Source organism: Schistocerca piceifrons, chromosome 1 (assembly GCF_021461385.2).
Source record: "Schistocerca piceifrons isolate TAMUIC-IGC-003096 chromosome 1, iqSchPice1.1, whole genome shotgun sequence".
In the NCBI taxonomy this organism is placed as follows: domain Eukaryota; kingdom Metazoa; phylum Arthropoda; class Insecta; order Orthoptera; family Acrididae; genus Schistocerca; species Schistocerca piceifrons.
The window spans coordinates 1,054,469,187-1,054,495,393 of NC_060138.1; the positions used below are offsets into that span (position 1 = coordinate 1,054,469,187).

Here is a 26,207-nt window from a genome sequence, read left to right on the forward strand (position 1 = left end):
TGAAATCCATGGAGAACAAATAAAAACTTTGAGGTTCGCCGATGACTTTCTAATTCTATCAGAGACAGCAGAGGACCTGGAGGAGAAGTTGAACGGAATGGACAGTGTCTTGAAACGAGGATATAAGATGAACATCGAACAAGAGCAAAAAGAAGACAATGGAATCTAGTCGAATCAAGTCGGGTGATGCTGCGGGAAGTAGATTAGGAAATGAGACAGTTAAAGTAGTAAAGGAGTTTTGCTATTTCGGGAGCAAAATAACTGATGATGGTCGGAGTAGAGAGGATATAAAATGTAGACTGGCAATGGCAAGAAAAGCGTTTCTGAGGAAGAGAAATTTGTTAACATGGACTATAGATTTAAGTGTCGGGAAGTCGTTTCTGAAAGTATTTGTATGGAGTGTGGCCAGGTATGGAAGTGAAACATGGACGATAAATAGTTTGAACAAGAAGAGAATAGAAGCTTCCGAAATGTGGTGCTACAGAAGAATGCTGAAGATTAGATGGGTAGATCACATAACTGATGAGGAGGTATTGAATTGAATTAGGGAGAAGAGAAATATGTGGCACAACTTGACTAGAAGAAGCGACCAGTCGGTAGGACATGCTCTGAGGCATCAAGGGATCACCAATTTAGTATTGGAGGGAAGCGTGGAGGGTAAAAATCGTGGAGGGAGACCCGTGAGCTGAATACACTAAGCAGATTCAGAAGGATGTAGGCTGCAGTAGGTACTGGGAGATGAAGAAGCTTGCATAGGAAACAGTAGGGTGGAGAGCTGCATCAAACCAGTGCCTGGACTGAATACCGCAACTACAACAGCAACAACAACCATTTCAGAGCGTTGTCTCTAAAAGGTGATATTCATAATCTTATTAATAACATAAAAAGATGTACTTTGCTTATATTATTGCAATATGTGTACTGGTTAGGAACCAAAGTAATCTACGTTAAAAATAGTAAGTAGGTAACTATCAATCATTTGAGCTACAATAAGTTTTGTTGTTTCTTGTGAAATTTAGTTCTTGGCGCATAGTACATGCACGAACTCACCTAATTTATTATATTAAAACAGGTAAGTTTCGAATGTTACCTCGTATTGGCTAAAAATTCTGCGACGCCCTATATGTTTATGTGAGGAGAAATCCGCAGGTCGCCCCCGTGATCTCGCCGAAGACATAGAGTCCGTAATTTTTGCACCTAGTCCACTGAAGTCCATTCGTCGCGCCTGTCGGGCGGTACCGTTCATCGCGTGTCAGTCGGGTTCTTTTAAAGGCGACGTTTGAATTTCTTACAGGATACTTGCCGTTCGTCCATTGTAGGGCACAATGAACATGTAGGGAAGGTAAATGAAAAATTTGATCCTAAATGTAATTATAAGGAGTGCTCAAAGCTTGGGTGGTTCTCTTGAAAATGAGACCTTCGTAATCGTATGAGTAAGTTAAAATCTACTAGAATTTCATGTTCATTCACGTAGAATATGTCTGAAGCAATTGGTCTCCCAGAGCCAAACAAGACTGCAGATGCCGTCTTGTATAAAGTTTGGAAATTAGAGGACAGTGCTTTCTTACTCCTCCACCCGTAATTTCTCCTGGAACAATTACACCACCACTTAACGTGATTTTGTACCCGCCCGGTTGGCAGTGCGGTCTAATGCACGGCTTTCCGGATTGGGAAGGAGCGCCTGGTCCCCGGCACGAAACCGCTCGGCGGACCTGTGTCGAGGTCCGGTGAGCCGGCCAGTCTGTGGATGGTTTTTATGCGGTTTCCCATCTGCCTCGGCGAATGCGGGCTGGTTCCCCTTATTCCGCCTCAGTTATACTATGTCGGCGATTGCTGCGCAAACAAGCTCTGCACGTACGCGTACACCACCATTACTATACCACGCAAACATAGTGGTTACATTCGTCTGGTGTGAGACGTTCCCTGGCGGGTCCACCGGGGGCCGAACCGCACGTTAACCCTAGGTTCGGTGTGGGGCGGCGGAGGGGTGAAGTGGACTGCGGTAGTCGTCGTGGGGTTATGGACTACTGCGGCTGCGGCGGGGACGGAGCCTCTCCGTCTTTTCTAGGTCCCTGGTTAACATACAATACAATAACGTGATTTTTCATCCTGCATCCCGGTATTCACGTGTGTTCTTCTGCAACTGTAGCGGTCATAATTATTGCCCACAACTGGCATTGTGGATTCTGATGGACGACATGCTGCAGCTGCAGAAGTATCAAAAAGTTTTCGGCTCGTAGCAGAAACGATGTTGGCGATGTCGGTAGGTGTCGGAGTATGATAATATATTGCAATTATTACCTTGCGTCTACGGTAAAGCGAACCTTCCAGCTTCCCCCCGTGGTGATGAGTCCCCATATAACGGTCGTTCCAGTGCCTTCTTGACGTGGTAAGCTCTTTGTGAAATGCAGCTCTCGCGACTGAAATGCGCTAGTCTAAACTAAGAAAATCACTAATCCAGTCACGTTCCGTGTCCGTATTTCGATCTCGAGTGAGAAATTATGCTCGTCAGAAGTAAGTGCCTATTTCGCCGATAGCTATGACAAAATTGACCCCGGCGAACGGGCGCGCGTACACACACCAGCACACACGGCTGCAGCATTTTCAATTACTTGCGGTTTGCGCTGAGCAGACGCTGCCTAGACGCGTAGACCAGTAACGGGCTCCTAGCCTCTAGCCTTCAGCGCCCTCGCCGCTTGCTCCGGAGACCAGTGTTCTCTCGGGCATCAGCGCTGCTGGACTTGTGCTGCGTACCGATCTTCCTCAGCAGGCACAGGTTAGCTTCTGGTTCGCTCGGCTACTCTCTCATGTAATACTCTCTCTCTCTCTCTCTCTCTCTCTCTCTCTCTTAAAATAAACACACACACACACACACACACACACACACACACACACACACACACACACACATGGTGGTGGAAACAGTCTTTCTTGATTGAGATTTTCGCTCTGCAGCGGAGTGTGCGCTGATATGAAACTTCCTGCCAGATTAAAACAGTGTGCCGGACCGAGACTCGAACTCGGGACCTTTGCCTTTCGCGGGCAAGTGCTCTACCGACTGAGCTACCCAAGCACGACTCACGCCCCGTCCACACAGCTCTACTTCTGCCAGATGGTAGAGCACTTGCCCGTGAAAGGCAAAGGTCCCGAGTTCGAGTCTCGGTCCGGCACACAGTTTTAATCTGCCAGGAAGTTTCATATCAGCGCACACTCCGCTGCCGTTTCCGTAGAGTTGTGTATGCTAACAGACTACCAACAGTAGCTGAAACCCTCAGGAATCAACGTGGGACGTACTGCGAACCTAGACAGCAATTTTCAAGAGGAGTCAGACAACATCCTTTACTTCCCCCCACATACGAGTACATTTTGCTTATTGACCGCGAGGGGAAAATTCGAGAAATTGGAGCCAATACAGAGGCTTACCGACAATTGCTGTTCCCACGCACTATTCGCGAATGGACCAGGGTTGGAGGGATCAAATAGTGGTACCGAAAGTACCCTCCGCCACACACCGTTAGGTGGCTTGCGGAGTATGATGTAGATGTAGACCGCCTACGAAGCCATGGACCCAAGTTGTCAACAAGGCACTGTGCAAGCTGGTGGTGGCTCCATAACGATGTGCGATGTGTTTACGATGGAATAAACTGAGTCTTCTGGATGTTCTGCTACTTGGAGACCATTTGCTGCCATTTATGGGTTTAATGTTGCCAAGCAAAAATGAATTTTTTGCGGATGACAATGCTTCATTTGACCAGGCCACAATTGTTTGCGATTGGTTTGAAGAAGATTCTGAGCAATTCGAGAATGATTTGGCCTCTCAGATTGCCCGACATGAATCCCACCAAACATTCGTGGGACATAATTTATAGGTCAGTTCGTGCACAAAATCCTGCACCGGCAACATCTTCGAAATTGTGGACGGTGCCAGAGGCAACATGACTGCAACCTATAGTGTAGTCTTGAAATGCGATCCACTGCAAAGATCGGTTCTTTTCAGTCCTCAGTGAAATGGAAACTGGCTAAGGTGTTCAAGTGTGTACTTCCTTCGTTTACATTCTTATGGCTTTATTGTTAAAATTAAAATCGAATAAATGATGAAATTCGGTACTAGCATATGTTCTATACATCTGTAACAACCCCTACGCGAAACAAGTAACATCCTCATCGACGATACATACTGTAATTCTACAGTGTATTTTTATTTATTTTGTATTATCGATGAAAAAACCTACCCGCGTGAATATTTTAGGCAGTTCGAAAAATTCTACATACTGCGACTGCTTATTTATAAGCAGAGAATCAGTACCTGTGGTTAACGACCATAACTTTGAGAGAATTTTAAAGCAGAAAATTAATATAAAATAAAGACGGGTAATTATATCCTAACATCTTAACGTTAATGCTAATTCTAATAATTATTAAAAGCAAACATGAAATAAACGTCAAATAAGGACGAGAAACGAAACTAAATGGTTCACTAAAAGCATAATTTAAAACTAGTAGCGTATTTTGTTTTGTGAAGGCTTCTGTGTTTACAGCATTCTTGCACTGCTGTTTGATTGCCAAAGGCACTGTTACTATGAATATATTCTACTATTATAACAGCACTACAAGCATTAGATTCCGCTGCTATACTTATAATCTCTGCAAAACTCTTGACCATTCATTCCAGTAAGATTCCTGCTACTCTGAACAATACAGAAAACTTACTGTGATTAAGTAGAATCAGTGTCATTGCTACTTAGATATATGCTTAATAGGATACAAACAAATAACTGATTGCACAAGTAATAGATGATTTAGCGAGACTGGCGCGTTGTGCCAAGTATTGGCGACCATGTCGGGACCTCCAGAAACTGTAGAGGTGTTGTAGGTTTAGCCCAGTCATGTGAATGAAATCTGTAGTCTCCACTTCCACGTATTCTTGCTGGCAGAATGATGCTGATGGTAATTTCTTCAATCTTAAGGCTTCGAATCCATTAATCCTTGACAGAACCACAACAGTAGTCTTGCATAGCAACCTAGCCTCCACATTCGTGCACAGAAACAAAATAGATTTTATAAACTCACTATACATACATTTAATTTTCCTGCGGAGCTGCTGTATTTATTTGAGGATCATTTGCTTAACTTATTTAACTTTAGTGTGATAGAAGGTAAAGAGCCTCTACTTTGAGAAAGCCCAGAGAATACTTGGTCGACAATCCTTAATACAAAATCGCACTCATTTCGACCTATAAGGATTGAAGCAGTAGGGGTAATCTCAAATCAGAATATCTGTATCACATGTCCAGCAAAGCTGTTGTACGTTTAGCGAACGTTCAGGGAAATAAACATCCAAGCTAAAGAAAGATGTAGGCTCATTTTGCTAAATCGTACCTAGCGTCGGTTTGGATGACTGTTTAGTAATGAACTCGATGCTCGCCCTTTGCGAGGATACAGTCGGTCGCATGTCGAATCTCCAATTCTGCCCGTCCTCCGAAAGATAATACGTGCACAGCAGAAATATGCACGGGGCGTAAAAATTAAATGTCTCTCGGCGACAGGAGAAGCGCTGGATGATACAAATTGCAGAGTCTCTGTGTGGCGCAGTGTTATCCAGTGAAGCAAAACGATTGCTTCCTAAATTATTTAGCACAGTGCTCCATTTGTTCTTGTGGGGGTCACACTTCGTTTATTGAACTTAACAGTGTCTGCACTCAGGATCGATTTGTCCGATTTGTCCGTCCGCTGGGCCTTGTTTCACACAATAATTCTATAATATACAATATACAATAATTCTGTTGTACATTTTCAATACAGAGGCTTACCGACAATCATTCTTCCCACGCGCTATTCGCGAGTGGGACAGGTTTGGAGGGATCAGATAGTGGTACCGAAAGCACTCTCCGACACACACCATTGGGTGGCTTGCGGAGTATGATGTAGATGTAGATGTAGACAGAGTGATTGTGCTGTCATGGTCAGAGCAAATTTTCGAGGAAATAAATTGCTTCGTCGTGTGGTGTATGTTTTAAATGACAGTTTTATGGTTTCCAAGCAAAACTTTTTGTGAATCAAAGCATGTTATAAGAAAAACATGAAAGTGTTATGGAAATATCAATTAATAGTTCAGCTATGACAATATCCGCCGTTGGAATTTGTATTATATTTTGTATATTTTGAGCAATAATAGGATAAGCGGTTGTTGTTAACAACTTGAAAATGGACGAAAGAAACGTTTATTTGACGACAGCTATTTCACGAAGTAGTCTCACCCATGTACTGTTTTGGGAACGGGGCAGCATTCACGTACAGGGTGCTCGGAAATTCCCTTTACAAACTTCTAGGACTTGTAGAGGGGAATGAGTATAAAATATTTTGAGTAGGAGCCCATGTCCAGAAATGTACCGTTTGCTTTCTACTACGGTTTCAGTTCTGATCGTTAACTCTGCTTGAGGAATTGAATTAGGCGTGACGCAGTACAATTATCAGGTAACAGTTCGAAACGAATCACAACGAAACATCCGCTTATTACTTAAGCAAGTCTGTTCGTATTAACACTTAAACATTTGCGTGTTTACTTAATACCAAAACAAAAAAGAACCTGGCCTAGTGTAGGCACAGAACAGTATTAATGCACTGCAACAGCGGTTCGATGTGGCGACCATCAACGTTGTTACAGACATTGTACCTACGAAGCATATTCTGGTACGCAGTCTCCATCCCAGCTGGTGTCTCTTCAGATTCTAGTGCAGCGGCCAGATCTCATGGCAGCAGATCTTCCTCTGTCTCTACAGGAGTCTCGTAAATCAAAATTTGTATACGACCCCGCAAGAAGTAGTCCAGCCATCTTGTCTACCCTACTACATCCCAGGACAAGCAACTCTAACAGTTTTCTTTTGATTAACTTCTCATGGTTGGGTTTGACAGTCATATAATATTTCTTAAAAGACATCATAGTCGCTGTTGACTGTATAAAATATTTATTGTAATATTGCAATAGTAACAATAAATATTGTATACAGTCAACAGCGACTATGATGCCTATTAAGAAAGTTTTCTCTTTTCCTCAGCAGACGTGGGTGGGCTACACACTTCAATTGAAACCGCTATAGAATGGAAATAGTACGTTTCCGGACATAAGTTCCTATTCAAAATGTTATGTACTTACTCCCCTCTATAAGTCCTAGAAGTTCGTAACGGGGATTTGCGAACATTCTGTATGTAAATTAATACGTGCTTGACTGTAATAGTTAAAAGCCTGAATGTGATAAAAACAACTGTTTAACCACGACGACAGTGTTGTAAATGTTTTAATTTTGAGTTATGGAATGTTTCTCAAGTACAGCCTTTTTGACCAGATGTGAAAGTCATTCCTACTATGGCAAACATGTTACGAAATATCAATAATCACGTGAGTAACAGTATAACGTCGAAACACGTTTCTGGCTAGAAACCGAGCATGTACAGCTGACAGCCCCATCTGTTGCTACATGTGCTGATGTTCTCATACGGTGCTATCGAGCGGAGACAGTTTCTGAGCCGCACGGGGTAGCTGCGTGGTTTTAGGCGTCCTGCCACGGTTCGCGCGGCTCCTCCTGTCGAAGGTTCGAGTCCTCCCTCTTGCATGGGTTTGTGTGTGTTGTCCTTAGCGTAAGTAAGTTTACGTTAGATTAAGTAGTGTATAAGCTTAGAGACCGATGACGTTAGCGCCGGCCGGAGTGGCCGTGCGGTTCTAGGCGCTACAGTCAGCAACCGCGAGACCGCTACGGTCTCAGGTTACAATCCTGCCTCGGGCATGGATGTGTGTGATGTCCTTAGGTTAGTTAGGTTTAAGTAGTTCTAAGTTCTAGGGGACTGATGACCTCAGAAGTTGAGTCCCTTAGTGCTCAGAGCCATTTGAACCATTTGATGACGTTAACAGTTTGGTCCCATAAGATCTTACCACAAATTTACAAATTTACAGTTTTTGATGAGAATGACTGCAGGTTTCTCCCTAGAAGCAGACGGTCACTTTCCCCGGACTGTCCTTGCTTTTGCGACAGCTTCCCCCAACTTCCCCCAGCACCCGCTCACATCTTCATCCTCCGAGGACACGGTTTCTCACGATAAAGAGATATTCTCCCTACAAGTCGGAGGGGCTGACACCAGTGGCAGCTGGCCGTGTGCACTAAATTGTTCCGAATGTTGCTACAGCTCCTTTTTGTCTCTGTGATCGTCTCTCCTCAGCAAAAAGTGGTTCAAATGGTTGAAATGGCTCTGAGCACTATGGGACTCAACTGCTGAGGTCATAAGTCGCCTAGAACTTAGAACTACTTAAACCTAACTAACCTAAGGACATCACACACATCCATGCCCGAGGCAGGATTCGAACCTGTGACAGTAGTGGTCGCGCGGTTCCAGACTGAAGCGCCTACAGTAGATGGTGTTCCTCGTGAGACTGACAACAGCTTTCTGCCTCCAGGTAGGAGCGGGCTGATCCCGCCGGCAGCCGGCCATGTGCCCCGGACCGCCCCGGCTGCTGCTACAGCTGCTGGTGGTCGCGGCGGTCCTCCTCCTCCACCTGGCGTCCGGCCAGATCCTCAAGAACCTCACCGTCGGCTACTTGACGGCCGTCAGGGGCACACTTAAGGACAGGCAGGGCATCGCTGTCTCCGGGGCCGTCAAGATGGCCATTGACCAGGCAAGCACCTCTCTTATTTAACAGATATTCTTTTTCTTTACTCTTCACTTCACGTTTTAGGCTAAGCAAACATCATCATCATCATCATCATTGAAGACTGATTATGCTTTTCAGCGTTCAGTCTGGAGCATAGTCCCCCTTATAAAATTCCTCCATGATCCCCTATTCAGTGCTAACATTGGTGCGTCTTCCGACGTTAAGCCTATTACTTCAAAATCATTCTTAACCGATACCAGGTACCTTCTCCTCGGTCTACCCCGACTCCTCCTACCCTCTACTGCTGAACCCATGAGTCTCTTGGGTAACCTTGCCTCTCCCATGCGTGTAACATGACCCCACCATCTAAGCCTGTTCGCCCTGACTGCTATATAGTTCATTCCCAGATTTTCTTTGATTTCCTCATTGTGGACACCCTCCTGCCATTGTTCCCATCTACTAGTACCTGCAATCATCCTAGCTACTTTCATATCCGTAACCTCAACCTTATTGATAAGGTAACCTGAATCTACCCAGCTTTCGCTCCCATACAACAAAGTTGGTCTAAAGATTTAACGGTGCACAGATAACTTAGTCTTGGTACTGACTTCCTTTTTGCAGAAGTGAGTAGATCGTAGCTGAGCGCTCACTGCATTAGCTTTGCTACACCTCGCTTCCAGTTTTTTTCACTATGTTGCCATCCTGTGAGAATATGCATCCTAAGTACTTGAAACCGTCCACCTGGTCTAACTTTGTTCCTCCTATTTCGCACTCAATCCGTTAATATCTCTTTCCCAGTGACATTACTTTCGTTTTGGAGATGCTAATCTTCATACCATACTCCTTACATTTCTGATCTAGCTCTGAAATATTACTTTGCAAACGTTCAATCGAATCTGCCATCACAACTAAGTCATCCGCATATGCGAGACTGCTTATTTTGTGTTCACATATCTTAATCTCATCCAGCCAGTCTATTGTTTTCAACATATGATCCATAAATAATATGAACAACAGTGGAGACAGGTTGCATCTTTGTCTTACCCCTGAAACTACTCTGAACCATGAACTCAATTTACCGTCAACTCTAACTGCTGCCTGACTATCTATGTAAAGACCTTTAATTGCTTGCAAAAGTTTGCCTCCTATTCCATAATCTCGAAGAACAGACAATAACTTCTTCCTAGGAACCCGATCATGTGCCTTTTCTAGATCTATAAAGCATAGATACAATTCCCTGTTCCACTCGTAACACTTCTCCACTATTTGCCGAAAGCTAAAGATCTGGTCCTAATCAGGGCTATGCAAACGGTACAAAAAATTAGTTACTCCTAGGAGCTATCAAGCTGACTTCGTTTAACACCCTCTAGCCACAACAGTGGCCCTAGTACGGCGAGGAAGGGAGTCCGCAAGTTTCTGCAGATTTGCTTTATGAAGCCGAAGCAACTCATTGACGATTTGAACCCTGTAGAGCTCCCACATGGCGGAGATGTTCATTTGTATGTTTCACCCGCTGTTTAAAATAGTCACTGACATTGTCTGTAGGATTAACATCAGGTCGAGCTATAGTTGGCCAGTGCAATGTGATAGTGCCTGAGTTTTCGTCATACCAGCATGCGTCGTGCAGCCCTGCGAACATGGCTATTGCCATTTTGGAAGACGGCAGGTCCACAGAACACTTAACCATGAAGATGTAGAAGAAAAGGCAACACTTGGTCACCAAGAATGTTGAAAAAAATGCCCTGGTTCATGATCACGATTGCCTCCATGTCTAGGTCCAAGTCACGGCCAATAAGCACCCTTTCCTCTTCATTTCCCGGTTTCAGGCTAAGAAAACCATACAAAAAATTAGTTACTCGTAGGAGTCATCAAACTGACTTCATATAACACCCTCTAACCATGACAGTGACCTCAGTACGGCCAGGAAGGGAGTCCACAAGTTTCTACAGATATGCCTTATTAAGCTTAAGCAACTGATTATTTGAATCTGTAGAGCTACCAGAGTGCGCAGATGTTGATTATACGTTTCACCCCTTGTTTAAAATAATCACAGATCAGACGTTTTCTGTAGAATTAAGATCGGGTCGAGTGATAGTTGGCCAGTCCAGATGTGACAGTGCCTGAGTTTTCGTCACACCAGCATGCGTCGTTCAGCCCTGTGAACACGGCTATTGTCACTTTTGTCCCAGGCATCTAACCAACAGGCTTCATATATTGAAGACCCAGCAGAAATAAGAAAGTGCGACTACAACTGGGACAGTGGATATAATTGTAGTTAAACGTAGCAGTGATTTCTCGATGCTGAGAAGAAACACTGAAATTTACCACATTGACTACCCTTCATGCGATTGGTGGCGTCACCGGCTCAGACGTTAACATCATTTGTGACTGCATGACGTAACTGCCGACCAATCAAAAGCCATCAATGGGATATACAAGTCCGCCATAGCAGCAGACAAGGCAGTCAGTTGCTCCTGACGAAGGTAGTGGTGGTAATCGAAAGCTTGATGTTTAATGCAGAACTGACACGGCAAGAAGTACCAGAATATTTTATATAGTAAATTCCACACTGCCTCTGTATTACTCCTCTATACTATTTCTTCTTTTTAAGGCATCATCTGTTCCGCTCATCAAATCTTGCTTCCCTTGTCATCTGTAATAAAATTACAATGTCACTGGCAAACCTCAGATTTTTTTTTCTTACTCTCTGAACTTAAATCTACTTTGTACATTTTTCCTCGGTGTCCTATATTGCATGGTGTATGTGTAGACTGAATATCAGTGGGGATAGACTGCAACCTTGCCTTGAATCCTCCGTCACCATTGTCCGTTTTTCATGCCCATCTACGAACATTAGTCTGCAACTGAAAATGATTTGTGTCAGTGGCGATCAAACTTTTTTTGCTCAAGAGCCAATACTGATATTGTGGAGCAGGACCTCAGGCCACAAATGTACCGAACTTATTATTAATTGGTAATCTACAAAAATTAGTGTGTTATGAGCCCCCAATAGGGTAGCGATAGCAAGGGCGCAATAAGTTGGCCTCCAATCCCCTAATACTGATCGTTAAAAGTCGGAACACTTCATGTCGACTGTTCTCTGTTGCAGATTGGTGCCACCCACAGCAGTCCCAAAGTTGTGACACTGTACCTGCCTTAGAGAGCGTTGTGTCCTCTGTGTGATCAGATGATTAATTGATTAGTAACAGAAACAATACTTATATTTAATTGCGTTATGCAATATGAGACTAGATCACGAATGTCTACTAAATGTTTTGACTGTCATTTTTCGTTTACTCATTGTGTTATACACTGAAGAACCAAAGAAACTGGTACACCTGCCTAATATCGTGTAGGCTCCCCGCGAGCATGCAGAAGTGCCGCAACACGACGTGGTATGGACTCGACTAATGTCTGAACTAGTGCTGGAGGGAACTGACACCATGAATCCTGAAGGGCTGTCCATAAATCCGTAAGAATACGAGCGAGTGGAGATCTCTTCTGAACAGCACGTTGCAAGGCATCCTAGACATGCTCAATAATGTTCATGTCTGGGGAGTTTTGAGGCCAGCTGAAGTGTTCAAGCCGGCCGGTGTGACCGAGCGGTTCTAGGCGCTTCAATCTTGAACCGCGCGACCGCTACAGTCGCAGGTTCGAATCCTGCCTCGGGCATGGATGTGTGTGATGCTCTTAGGTTAGTTAGGTTGAAGTAGTTCTAAGTTCTAGGTGACTGATGACGTCAGATGTTAAGTCCCATAGTGCTCAGAGCCATTTGAACCATTTTTTGAAGTGTTCAAACTGAGAAGGGTGTTCCAGGAGCCGCTCTGTAGCAATTCTTGAATTGCCCAAGTCCGTCGGAATGCACAAAGGATATGAATGGATGCAGGTGATCAGACAGGATGCTTACGTACGTGTCACCTGTCAGAGTCGTGTCTAGAGGTATCAGGGCACTTATATCACTCCAACTGCACACACCCCACTTCATTACTGAGCCCCCACCAGCTTGAACAGTCCGCTGCTGACATGCAGCGTCCATGGATTCATGAGGCTGTCTCCATACCCGTATACGTCCTTCCGCTCGATACAATTTGAAACGAGACTCGTCCAACCAGGCAACATGTTTCCAGTCATCAACAGTTCAATGTCAGTGTTGACGGGGCCCAGGCGAGGAGTAAAGCTGTGTGTCGTGCAGTCATCAAGGGCACACGAGTGGGCCGTCGGCTCTGATAACCCAAATCGATGATGTTTCGTCGAATAGTTCGCACGCTGACTCTTGTTGCTGACCCATCATTGAAATCTGCAGCAATTTGCGGAAGGGTTCCACTTCTGTCACGTTGAACGATTCTCTTGAGTCGTCGTTGGTCCCGTTCTTGCAGCATCTTTTCCGGGCGCAGGGTGTCAGAGATTTCATGTTTTACCTGATGAAAGATATTCACGGTACACTCGTGAAATGGTCGTACGGGAAAATCCCCATTTCATCGCTACCTCGGAGATGGTGTGTCCCAACACTCGTGCGCCGATTATAACACCACATTCAGACTCACTTAAATCTTGATCACCTGTCATTGTAGCAGCAGTAATCGATCTAACAACTGCGCCAGTCACATCTACATCTACATCTACATTTATACTCCGCAAGCCACCCAACGGTGTGTGGCGGAGGGCACTTTACGTGCCACTGTCATTACCTCTCTTTCCTGTTCCAGTCGCGTATGGTTCGCGGGAAGGACGACTGTCTGAAAGCCTCCGTGCGCGCTCTAATCTCTCTAATTTTACATTCGTGATCTCCTCGGGAGGTATAAGTAGGGGGAAGCAATATATTCGATACCTCATCCAGAAACGCACCCTCTCGAAACCTGGCGAGCAAGCTACACCGCGATGCAGAGCGCCTCTCTTACAGAGTCTGCCACTTGAGTTTGCTAAACATCTCCGTAACGCTATCACGGTTACCAAATAACCCTGTGACGAAACGCGCCGCTCTTCTTTGGATCTTCTCTATCTCCTCCGTCAGACCGATCTGGTACGGATCCCACACTGATGAGCAATACTCAAGTATAGGTCGAACGAGTGTTTTGTAAGCCACCTCGTTTGTTGATGGACTACATTTTCTAAGCACTCTCCCAATGAATCTCAACCTGGTACCCGCCTTACCAACAATTAATTTTATATGATCATTCCACTTCAAATCGTTCCGCACGCATACTCCCAGATATTTTACAGAAGTAACTGCTACCAGTGTTTGTTCCGCTATCATATAATCATACAATAAAGGATCCTTCTTTCTATGTATTTGCAATACATTGCATTTGTCTATGTTATGGGTCAGTTGCCACTCCCTGCACCAAGTGCCTATCCGCTGCAGATCTTCCTGCATTTCGCTACAATTTTCTAATGCTGCAACTTCTCTGTATACTACAGCATCATCCGCGAAAAGCCGCATGGAACTTCCGACACTATCTACTAGGTCATTTATATATATTGTGAAAAGCAATGGTCCCATAACACTCCCCTGTGGCACGCCAGAGGTTACTTTAACGTCTGTAGACGTCTCTCCATTGATAACAACATGCTATGTTCTGTTTGCTAAAAACTCTTCAATCCAGCTACACAGCTGGTCTGATATTCCGTAGGCTCTTACTTTGTTTGTCAGGCGACAGTGCGGAACTGTATCGAACGCCTTCCGGAAGTCAAGAAAAATAGCATCTACCTGGGAGCCTGTATCTAATATTTTCTGGGTCTCATGAACAAATAAAGCGAGTTGGGTCTCACACGATCGCTGTTTCCGGAATCCATGTTGATTCCTACATAGTAGATTCTGGGTTTCCAAAAACGACATGATACTCGAGCAAAAAAGATGTTCTCAAATTCTACAACAGATCGACGTCAGAGATATAGGTCTATAGTTTTGCGCATCTGCTCGACGACCCTTCTTGAAGACTGGGACTATCTGTGCTCTTTTCCAATCATTTGGAACCCTCCGTTCCTCTAGAGACTTGCGGTACGCGGCTGTTAGAAGGGGGGCAAGTTCTTTCGCGTACTCTGTGTAGAATCGAATTGGTATCCCGTCAGGTCCAGTGGACTTTCCTCTATTGAGTGATTCCAGTTGCTTTTCTATTCCTTGGACACTTATTTCGATGTCAGCCATTTTTCCGTTTGTGCGAGGATTTAGAGAAGGAACTGCAGTGCGGTCTTCCTCTGTGAAACAGCTTTGGAAAAAGGTGTTTAGTATTTCAGCTTTACGCGTGTCATCCTCTGTTTCAATGCCATCATCATCCCGTAGTGTCTGGATATGCTGTTTCGAGCCACTTACTGATTTAACGTAAGACCAGAACTTCCTAGGATTTTCTGTCAAGTCGGTACATAGAATTTTACTTTCGAATTCACTGAACGCTTCAAGCATAGCCCTCCTTACGCTAACTTTGACATCTTTTAGCTTCTGTTTGTCTGAGAGGTTTTGGCTGCGTTTAAACTTGGAGTGGAGCTCTCTTTGCTTTCGCAGTAGTTTCCTAACTTTGTTGTTGTACCACGGTGGGTTTTTCCCGTCCCTCACAGTTTTACTCGGCACGTACCTGTCTAAAACGCATTTTACTTTTGCCTTGAACTTTTTCCATAAACACTCAACATTGTCAGTGTCGGAACAGAAATTTTCGTTCTGATCTGTTAGGTAGTCTGAAATCTGCCTTCTGTTACTCTTGTCTCATATAGGCGTTGTCCATCGCAGCGCCTTATTCTGCATGTTTACATATCTGTGTATTTGAATAGACATGCCTATACCACTTCCTTTGGCACATCAGTTTGCGTGTGTTTTGTGTATTCAACCGGAGACCTAAGAAAGGTAGTTCCGCTGTAGTCCTCCGTGGTTCACAACCCCACAACAGGCCACAGCAGGCACCCACCTCACTGCCGCCCCACATGGAACCCAGGGTTATTGTGCGGTTTGGCCCCCAGTGGACCCCCCGGGAACGTCTCATTCCAGACCAGTGTACCCCAAATATCTGCGTGGCAGAGTAATTATGGTGTACGCGTACGTGGAGGCAGATGCTTCAGTGTTCTAAAACAGCCCTGATTTAGTTTCATATTCCTTACTATAATTATGAACTGCATTTGAAGATGACCTCTATAATGCGCATTCGCGGATCTACGTAACGTCTGTGTCAAAATTTATACCGTAGCAGCTGATCGGTACGAGTCGCACACGTCAGTGAGTTGCCTGTACTGGAAGGCGTACAGAAAACATTCTCCCTCTCCCATCCTGTAACCCCGCAGTGAATGCGCCGTTTACGCCTCTGCCCCTGAGGTAAGCGACCAACTTTACTTAGCTCAGTGCCGACCGACATCAATTAAAATTAAAGCACATCTTAATCATTAGTGTCTCTGTGAGTGTGTTTGTTACTGAGCAGGAAAATTACACTCCTAAGAAGCTGGGAGATGAAGAAGCTTGCACAGGATAGAGTACCATGGAGAGCTCAGGACTGAAGACCACGACAACAACAAGAAGCTCTTAACGTTAGTTAGCATTTTTGTGTTCGCCTGTTATTAGGTAGACGCATATTATTACAAAATACGGCTGGGAACCGCGGGCTGTCCGAATTCTTGATTCGGATCGCATGTGGCCCACGGGTCGCAGTTTGACACCCACTGACAAGTACATGCAAAGATGTATTATTTTTTGAGCCATCTGGCACAGTAACGAATGTCGCAAACGTGAAGTCAGCAGCTTTCTCATTTGGTTACCTTTGTCCGGCAGGTGAACGAAGATATCAATATACTGCCCAATGTGACGCTGGAGCTGAAGTACCGCGACACACAAGGCGACACCGTGATGGCCACCAGGGTCATGACCGAGATGATGTGCAAGGACGTCGCCGTCTTCATCGGCCCCGAGGGGCCCTGCCACGTCGAGTCCATCGTCTCGTACTCGCGCAACATACCCATGATCAGCTATGTAAGTACCTGCTCACTGATACTCCAGGTCTAGGTTTAGTGGCAACATAGGCTGTGGGGACCGAATGTGACTGGAGATTGCGTGGTCGCAGATATAAACTCATGTTCAGAAAAAAAAATAGGACGTTCATATTCACAGGACATGTACATTAGTATGTTCTGCAGAAACGATTAGCATTTCAGTCACCTCGGTTCAACACGTTTCCTGTTGCTAGTAGGCATAGGGTCTTCCATGGACCCTGATAACTCGTTCCATGCGTGATGGCATCGACGCTTATAAGGCGCGAATGGCATCCTGTGGTGTAGCCCTCTATGCTGCATTGACCTGGTTCCAAAGTTCATCTGTGATGGTCAGCGTTGGGTCGTAGTCATTTCACCATATCTCACACATTTTCGATTGGTGACAAATCTGGTGATCTGGCGGGCCAGGGCTAAAGGCTGACATCATGTGACACCAAGAAGGCACGGTTCGTGCAGCGGCATATGGTCGTGCATTGTATTGCTGAAAAATGACATCTGGGGTGTTTTGCAGAAAGGTTATGGTTATGGGTTGAAATGGTTCTGAGCACTATGGGACTTAACTTCTGTGGTCATCAGTCCCCTAGAACTTAGAACTACTTAAACCTAACTAACCTAAGGACATCACAAACATCCATGCCCGAGGCAGGCGGTCGCGTGGTTCCAGACTGTATCGCCTAGAACCTCTCGGACAGCCCGGCCGGCATGGTTATCGGTCGCAGGACGTCATTCAGGTATTCACACCGGTCACAGTGCCCTGGACAAGGACCAGTTGTGTTCGTGGTTGTAACCAGTAGCATCCCCCGCACCATAAGGGCTTGAATTGGCGTTCTATGTCTTGTGTGAGCCGGCTGGTGTGGCCGAGCGGTTCTAGGCGCTACAGAATGGAACCGCGTGACCGCTACGGTCGCAGGTTCGAATCCTACCTCGGGCATGGATGAGTGTGAAGTCGTTAAGTTAGTTAGCTTTAAGTAGTTCTAAGTTCTAGGGGACCGATGACCTCAGCAGTTAAGTCTCATAGTGCTCAGAGCCATTTGAACCATTTGTCTTGTGCGAACGCAGTCACTGTGATGCCGCTGCTCATGTCTGCGGCGAGCCGAAATGCGGCCATCGTTTTCAAAAAAACAGAACCTGGATTCCTCCGAAAACACTATCTGATGCCATTCCTGTCCCCAGTGGTGTCGTTCCACACACCATTTCCGTCTAGCATGTTTCTGCACATTCGTCAAACGCATGCGGAGAAGTGGACGACGCGCACGTAACTCATGCCGTAATAAGCGGCGACGGACTGTCACCCCTGATAGTGTACGATGTGTTATATTGTTCCATTGTTGCACCAAAGGCGAGGAAGACGCAGACCTGTCCTGGATTGCCATTCGGATGAGATGTCGACCTTCTCGGGACGTGGTTTGGATGGTGCGACCTGACCCATCTCGTTGCGGTCTAAGGCGCCTTGCCACGGTTCGGGGGAGTATCCCCGTCGGAGGTTCGAGTCCTCCCTCGGGCATTGATGTGTTTGATGTCCTTAGCCTAAGTTAGTTTGATTAAGTAGTGTGTAAGCCTAGGGACCGATGACCTCAGCAGTTTGGTCCCATAGGAACTTACCACAAATTTCCAAATTTGACCTATCTGGTCATGTTCTACGGCCTTCCGTGAACCATTCTGCACACACCCGCTATACTGCCAGAACACTTCGTCCCACACAAGCAGTGACTTTCCGGATGGATGCATCACATTCTCTCGTGCTAATAATGCGCCCTCTTTCAAACTCACTAATTTCACAGTACGGTCCGCGCATACGTCTGCGAGAAATCCTGTGCCTCTGTTCGAACCACACTGATCCATACCTTCGGTTGATAGCGACACCGAGAGCTGCAGGCACATTTTACCGGAAGGTGCAGTTGCGCCGCGATATCGATGTTGACCCTGAACCCGATGGCCGACATTGTGGTATCAATGTTCGATACGTCACTTGCTAGGGGTTGCAGTTATCGATCTTGGTCCTTATTAGTATCGTTGGACCCGCGAGTCGCGACCAGCGCCGCCCCGCGCCCTGTATCAAGTTTCTAGTGAGTTCTCGTCCACTCTTGCTCGGGACGTCAAGTAGTAAAGTAGCATAGCCTTCAGCTGTCAGGAAGCAACCTTTAACAAGGCGCTTAGTACCGCTATCTGTTTATAATTATATGTATGCAGCCAAGAAGAATCCTGTACAACCAGTTAAGTACAGTATATATTATTTTTTACCAACGACTTCTAATTATTTTAGTCGTTGCAGATCCAGACCATGCAGCCAGCACCTTATCGACATTGCTGACTAACCTGCTGTGATTTATATATTTCTACACTCCTGGAAATGGAAAAAAGAACACATTGTCACCGGTGTGTCAGACCCACCATACTTGCTCCGGACACTGCGAGAGGGCTGTACAAGCAATGATCACACGCACGGCACAGCGGACACACCAGGAACCGCGGTGTTGGCCGTCGAATGGCGCTAGCTGCGCAGCATTTGTGCACCGCCGCCGTCAGTGTCAGCCAGTTTGCCGTGGCATACGGAGCTCCATCGCAGTCTTTAACACTGGTAGCATGCCGCGACAGCGTGGACGTGAACCGTATGTGCAGTTGACGGACTTTGAGCGAGGGCGTATAGTGGGCATGCGGGAGGCCGGGTGGACGTACCGCCGAATTGCTCAACACGTGGGGCGTGAGGTCTCCACAGTACATCGATGTTGTCGCCAGTGGTCGGCGGAAGGTGCACGTGCCCGTCGACCTGGGACCGGACCGCAGCGACGCACGGATGCACGCCAAGACCGTAGGATCCTACGCAGTGCAGTAGGGGACCGCACCGCCACTTCCCAGCAAATTAGGGACCATTCGCAACCGTCTCCATGAAGCTGGGCTACCGTCCCGCACACCGTTAGGCCGTCTTCCGCTCACGCCCCAACATCGTGCAGCCCGCCTCCAGTGGTGTCGCGACAGGCGTGAATGGAGGGACGAATGGAGAGGTGTCGTCTTCAGCGATGAGAGTCGCTTCTGCCTTGGTGCCAATGATGGTCGTATGCGTGTTTGGCGCCGTGCAGGTGAGCGCCACAATCAGGACTGCATACGACCGAGGCACACAGGGCCAACACCCGGCATCATGGTGTGGGGAGCGATCTCCTACACTGGCCGTACACCACTGGTGATCGTCGAGGGGACACTGAATAGTGCACGGTACATCCAAACCGTCATCGAACCCATCGTTCTACCATTCCTAGACCGGCAAGGGAACTTGCTGTTCCAACAGGACAATGCACGTCCGCATGTATCCCGTGCCACCCAACGTGCTCTAGAAGGTGTAAGTCAACTACCCTGGCCAGCAAGATCTCCGGATCTGTCCCCCATTGAGCATGTTTGGGACTGGATGAAGCGTCGTCTCACGCGGTCTGCACGTCCAGCACGAACGCTGGTCCAACTGAGGCGCCAGGTGGAAATGGCATGGCAAGCCGTTCCACAGGACTACATCCAGCATCTCTACGATCGTCTCCATGGGAGAATAGCAGCCTGCATTGCTGCGAAAGGTGGATATACACTGTACTAGTGCCGACATTGTGCATGCTCTGTTGCCTGTGTCTATGTGCCTGTGATTCTGTCAGTGTGATCATGTGATGTATCTGACCCCAGGAATGTGTCAATAAAGTTTCCCCTTCCTGGGACAATGAATTCACGGTGTTCTTATTTCAATTTCCAGGAGTGTATTTAGCATTGGCCACCAGCCAACATTGGTGACGACTCGTTCGTCGTCATCATAACGGACATGATTCAAATTCTAACCATTTCTGCAGAACATATTATTGTACATGTCTCGTGAATATGAACGTCCTGTTCTATTTTTTCTGAACATGAGTATATTTTCCCAATAACACTGTTTATGGACAACATCTTTTCCACTGAACGGAATTAAGTGAAACAAGTTCCAAAAAAATTAGTCAAAATGAGCACTGTAATCATGAAAACTTTAAGTGGTTCTAATTTACTATTCTTCCAGAACCTTAGTGGTAAATCTGTCGTTAGTGAAATGCCCACTCCTGTCACTCAAATAACAGTATCATTTAATCACACTTCAGATGTGGAAATGGGATGGAATGAAGTCCCATGCTACTTGACAGAGCGTAGGGGAACGATGCGACAGACCCGCACCGCTGTTCTAGACAAGGTCCTATTAGAGGTGGTTTGCCGGTGCCTTCCTCCGACTGTAATGGGGGTGAATGATGATGATGAAGATGACACAACAACACCCAGTCATCTCGGGGCAGGTGAAAATCCCTGACCCCGTTGGAACAGAACCTGGGACCCCGTGCTCGGGAAGCGAGAACGCTACCGCGAGACCACGAGCTGCGGACAACTTCAAATCTACATTACGAAATTTCATAAACCATAACTGAATTGTGCCACAATTTTCTCTGACTCCTCAGAAATGAATAAATAAATAAAAGTGGAAGCACTGAAACCATGACTTAAAATCCATAACATTGTCTTGACAATTAAAACTGAAATTACACAGAACAAAGTAAATACGAGAAACAACATATTAACCAGGCACGTACTCATAATTTACTTGCCAGAATCGAGAATGATTCCTTACCAAACCTGACACCCCGTATCAAATGGTTCAAATGGCTCTGAGCACTGTGGGACTCAACTTCTGAGGTCATTAGTCCCCTAGAACTTAGAACTAGTTAAACCTAACTAACCTAAGGACATCAAAGACATCCATGCCCGAGGCAGGATTCGAACCTGCGACCGTAATGATCTCGCGGTTCCAGACTGCAGCGCCTAGAACCGCACGGCCACTTCGACCGGCCTGACACCCCGTATCATTGTGCACATGGGTACTAAATACCATAATTAAATAATGTCACCTAAGAGGCTCATAATAATAACTTAAAGAAAAAAAATACAGTTAAACGGTAATCTTATACAGAAGTTCCCCAAAAACGGGTTTGACAACATTGTCCACTGTGAGCTACGTAACTCAGTTAGCGCTGTATTCCGATTAAAATTTCTTGCTGCTTGACGTCTGTCACTTGTCGCTACAGTGTTGCCACATCGGCTGCAGCTCGGTTAAAGGCGACAAGGGCCACTTCATACGAAGTGCTGTTACCTGCATCGCGGAACAATGTTGGAATCGGATGCCGTCAGGTACGACGGGAACGCCAGATTCTCATATCACAGCTGATATTAAGTGACCAATTTTGTGTGTATAGACTGATGCGTCGAGCGAAAATTTGTACCAAGGCCGGGTCTTTACTGTCCTCACACAGATATGAGTTTATGTATATACACTCATGCTCATAAATTAAGGATATTTGCAGAATGTGGTGCCACACAACGTGACACTACACAAAACCGGCGCTAATAGCATAGGCACATAGGGAACACACACGACACCGATCTGTAAGTCCACAGTATCGGTGATAAGTTGAGAAAACCGTCGCGAAACGCATGTTCTACAAAACGCCACTGTTTCCTGCGCATGTACCCGACGCCAATATGGGATATGATCTCCGTGCACACATACACAGACCGCACAATAGGGTGGCATACTCTGGATCAGGTGGTCGAGTAGCTGCTGGGGTATAGCCTCCCATTCTTGCACCATTGCCTGTCGGAGCTCCTGAAGTGTCCTAGGGGTTTGAAGAGGTGCAGCGATACGGCGACCGAGAGCATCCCAGACGTGCTCGATGGGGTTTAGGTCTGGAGAACAGGCCACTCCATTCGCCTGATATCTTCTGTTTCAAGGTACTCCTCCAAGATGGCAGCTAGGTGGGGCCCTGCGTTATCATCGATCAGGAGGGAGGTGAGACCCACTGCACCTCTGAAAAGGCAGACATACTGGTGCAAAATGACGTCCCGTTACACCTGACCTGTTACAGTTCCTCTGTCAAAGACTTGCAGGGGTGTACGTGCACCAATCATAATGCCAACCCACACCATCAAACCACGACCTCCATACAAGTCCCTTTCAAGGACATTAAGGGGTCGGTATATGGTTCCTGGTTCACGCGAGATGAAACCCCGGCGAGAATCACTGTTCAGACTATACCTGGACCCGTCCGTGAACATAACCTGGGACCAGTGTTCCAATGACCATGTACTGTGTTCTTGACACCAGCCTTTATGGGCTCTCCTGTGACCAGGGGTCAGTGGAATGCACCTTGCAGGTCTCTTGGCGAATAAACCATGTCTGTTCAGTCGTCTATAGACTGTGTGTCTGGAGACAACTGTTCCAGTGGCTGCGGTAAGGTCCCGAGCTAGTCTAGCTGCAGTACTCCGTGGCTGTCTGCGGGCACTGATTGTGAGATATCGGTCTTTTCTGTGGTGGTGTACACTGTGGACGTCCCATACTGTAGCGCCTGGACACGTTTCCTGTCCGCTGGTATCGTTGCCATAATCCTGAGATCACACTTTGTGGCGCACGAAGGGCTACGACCTGCTGTGTTTGACCAGCCTCCAGTCGCCCTGGTATTCTACCCCTCATGACGTCATCAATGTGTGTTCTTTGAGCCATTTTCAACACACAGTCACCATCAGCATGTCTGAAAGCGTCTGCACACTTACTCGCTGCACCGTACTCTGACATGCACCAACACACCTCTGCGTATGTGGACTGCTGCCAGCGCCACCGTGCGACGACCGCAGGTCATACCCCGAGGTGATTTAAACCCGCAAACCGCCCACCAGAGCGTTGTTCCACTATTTATCAGCACCGTGCTTAATTTATCAACAGGAGTGTAGATTGAAGCGCTGAGTGATAGTTTTTGTACCAGGGCCGGCAATTTCATTCACCGCTTCCGTCTGTGTACATAAAATCCTATCTGGATGAGAGCTTTAATGGCTCTGTAACCGTGTCATTTCATTTGTATAAATTCCTGCACCTAGATTTCTGGCTGGATCCCCTATTCACGTTCGATGCTGAGATGCTATTCCAGAACATCGAGAGCCTCGGCAATTCTGTTTGTGTGTAACGGGGAATGTAAAAGTAGACTCGGTGGCAGTGAGAATTTGGATCGAGGAGGAGGTGTTCTAGGGTAATCCGTATAGTTGTGTGAATCGCAGTATGCAGGAGACACGGTTCTATTCCCGCGCTTCCTTCAAGTGTGTGAAATTGTGTCGTTTCATTTGTATAAGTGACCAATGACTGGACTGCGGTGGACGACGCGTTTTGCAGTCCTGAATTTACACTCGTCTTAACGTAGCCACAACCTCGCGATGTGTAATGTATTCGAGAAACAGATAATCACGCTCGCTTTCTTCATGGCGATTAACACTGACGTCCACGACCAAACCCAAGACAGAAAAATTTCTTATAATTATATGCTATTCAGCGACATATCGGCAGTAAAAGCCTTTAGGACATCATAATGCGAAAGGTAACGTCAGGAGTTCACCATAGCTTGGTGGGGTAAAGTGACAGAAAATAGAAGTCACATATAATTCATGCCTTGAAAACCGCAAAATATGTTTTAGAGAAGACTCTCAATGTAAGATTCTATACGGCAAAGAAAATAATCGAAACCAATGGGAAAAAAATCTCCGTGTCCACCAGTAACAGTAGATGAAACACGAAAACTTAAACTGGAATAAGGTCTGGTCTAATTTTTCAGACAAAACTTTACCTTCAAGGTTGCGCTCAGTAGCCTATTTGTTTATAAATGATTTTATGCCGACAGCTGCGTGACACCACAGAACAAAACTGACTAGTCATCCTTACTGCCAGCACTGTGGAGTGGTTGACACTGCCGTACGCCGAACAGCAGCTTGCTCCAAAACTGCAGGTCTGTAGGAATGGATAAATTCTGATTAGTTTCTTATCAACGACTCTCGACGAAATAAACAGCCAAAAAAATAATGTACATGGTCGCCAAAACGTTTCCAGCATCCAAGACAAGAATGCACACATGATTCAAATATTGTTTTATGAACTACATCTTCAGTGTTGGAGGACAATCTCTACACGACTTTAAACAACAAGTAATGAACGAAAAACAAGAAATCCTCAATAGTAGATGGAAAAGAGAAAAGTTCTTACCAAGGATAGATAAAATGGTTCAAATGGCTCTGAGCACTATGGGACTTAACTTCTAAGGTCATCAGTCCCCTAGAACCTAAGGAGATCACAAACATCCAACCCCGAGGAGGATTCGAACCTGCGACCGTAGCGGTCATGCGGTTCCAGATGTAGCGCCTAGAACCGCTCGGCCACACACGCCGGCTTGTAATACCTGTTTCTGAATAAATTCCTGTTGTTAAAAAAATATCGTAGGGGCTAGAGGCATGGAGGACGCAAGTGGGTTTGCCTCGTACTATATTCTTTTTTTTTATTTTTTTAAATCTCCGTGTTTTTAAGAGATTCTGGAAGTATGTGCTCCAATACCCAATGTTATTTGCATATAAGGTCGCTCTCACTCCTGAAAGAGTATTTTCGGTTTTGTGTCTTTAGTATGATTAAAAAGCGAAAGGTTAAATGATGTTTATATCCTTGATTGTCCGCAGCTCGTGGTCGTGCGGTAGCGTTCTCGCTTCCCGCGCCCGGGTTCCCGGGTTCGATTCCCGGCGGGGACAGGGATTTTCTCTGCCTCGTGATGACTGGGTGTTGTGTGATGTCCGTAGGTTAGTTAGGTTTAAGTAGTTCAAGTTCTAGGGGACTGATGACCATAAATGTTAAGTCCCATAGTGCTCAGAGCCATTTGAACCATTTTATCCTTGTCACAAATATTTTGCTATTTATTTCCAAATGTGTCGCAGTTTCCGAGGATGTGGTTAGGCAGGAAGATAAGAGCACAGTTTAAATTGCTGAGAGTGACAATTTCGTTCTTGCTTGTAATAAATAGTAATCAACGGGAGAAGCTACTTTCACGCGAATCTTGATGTGACACGTGAGCACGAAACTCTACAGCACTCGACAAATGTGCAACATCATCTTGACGTCACTTCGCAGCGAAATTCGCGCGAAACAAACTTCAGACCTACTCCCGAAACGTGTGGCACTGGTGCTGGTACATCCGTTAATCCACGCTCTCTCTCGGCAAAACGAGAAAACTGCTTCAGCCAAGTGGGCAGACTTCAGCTGTGTCACAGAGTCAACGTAACAACGAAACTTCGCGACGAGCCATACACTTACAAGGGAACCTCCCCATCGCACCCCCCTCAGATTTAGTTATAAGTTGGCACAGTGGATAGGCCTTGAAAAACTGAACACAGATCAATCGAGAAAACAGGAAGAAGTTGTGTGGAACTATGAAAAAAATAAGCAAAATATACAAACTGACTAGTCCATGCTGAAGATAGGCAACATCAAGGAGAGTGTGAGCTCAGGAGCGCCGTGGTCCCGTGGTTAGCGTGAGCAACTGCGGAGCGAGAGGTCCTTGGTTTGAGTCTTCCCTCGAGTGTAAAGTTTAATTTTTTATTTTCAGACAATTATTATCTGTCCGTCCGATGCGAGGTTATCGTTCCTTGAACGCAAAAGGAGGAATTATATTGCTATTAAACGATCGTAAAGTTTATTCAAAGGGAGCCGTAATTATAGGTTATGCATTGCAATTATTAAGTCTCAAATGGTATG

The 26,207-nt window shown here is 46.0% G+C and overlaps 1 protein-coding gene across 1 annotated transcript in view; it reads left to right on the plus strand.

The window, feature by feature from the left end:
* LOC124742567 (receptor-type guanylate cyclase Gyc76C-like) overlaps positions 1-26,207 on the plus strand; it is a 376,341-nt gene that overhangs the window by 155,620 nt on the left and 194,514 nt on the right. The window contains exons 2-3 of the mRNA XM_047248805.1: positions 8,447-8,665; positions 16,389-16,586. Of these exons, the coding sequence (XP_047104761.1) occupies positions 8,480-8,665; positions 16,389-16,586 (384 nt within the window). The 5' untranslated portion in view covers positions 8,447-8,479. The remainder of the gene's footprint in view (positions 1-8,446; positions 8,666-16,388; positions 16,587-26,207) is intronic.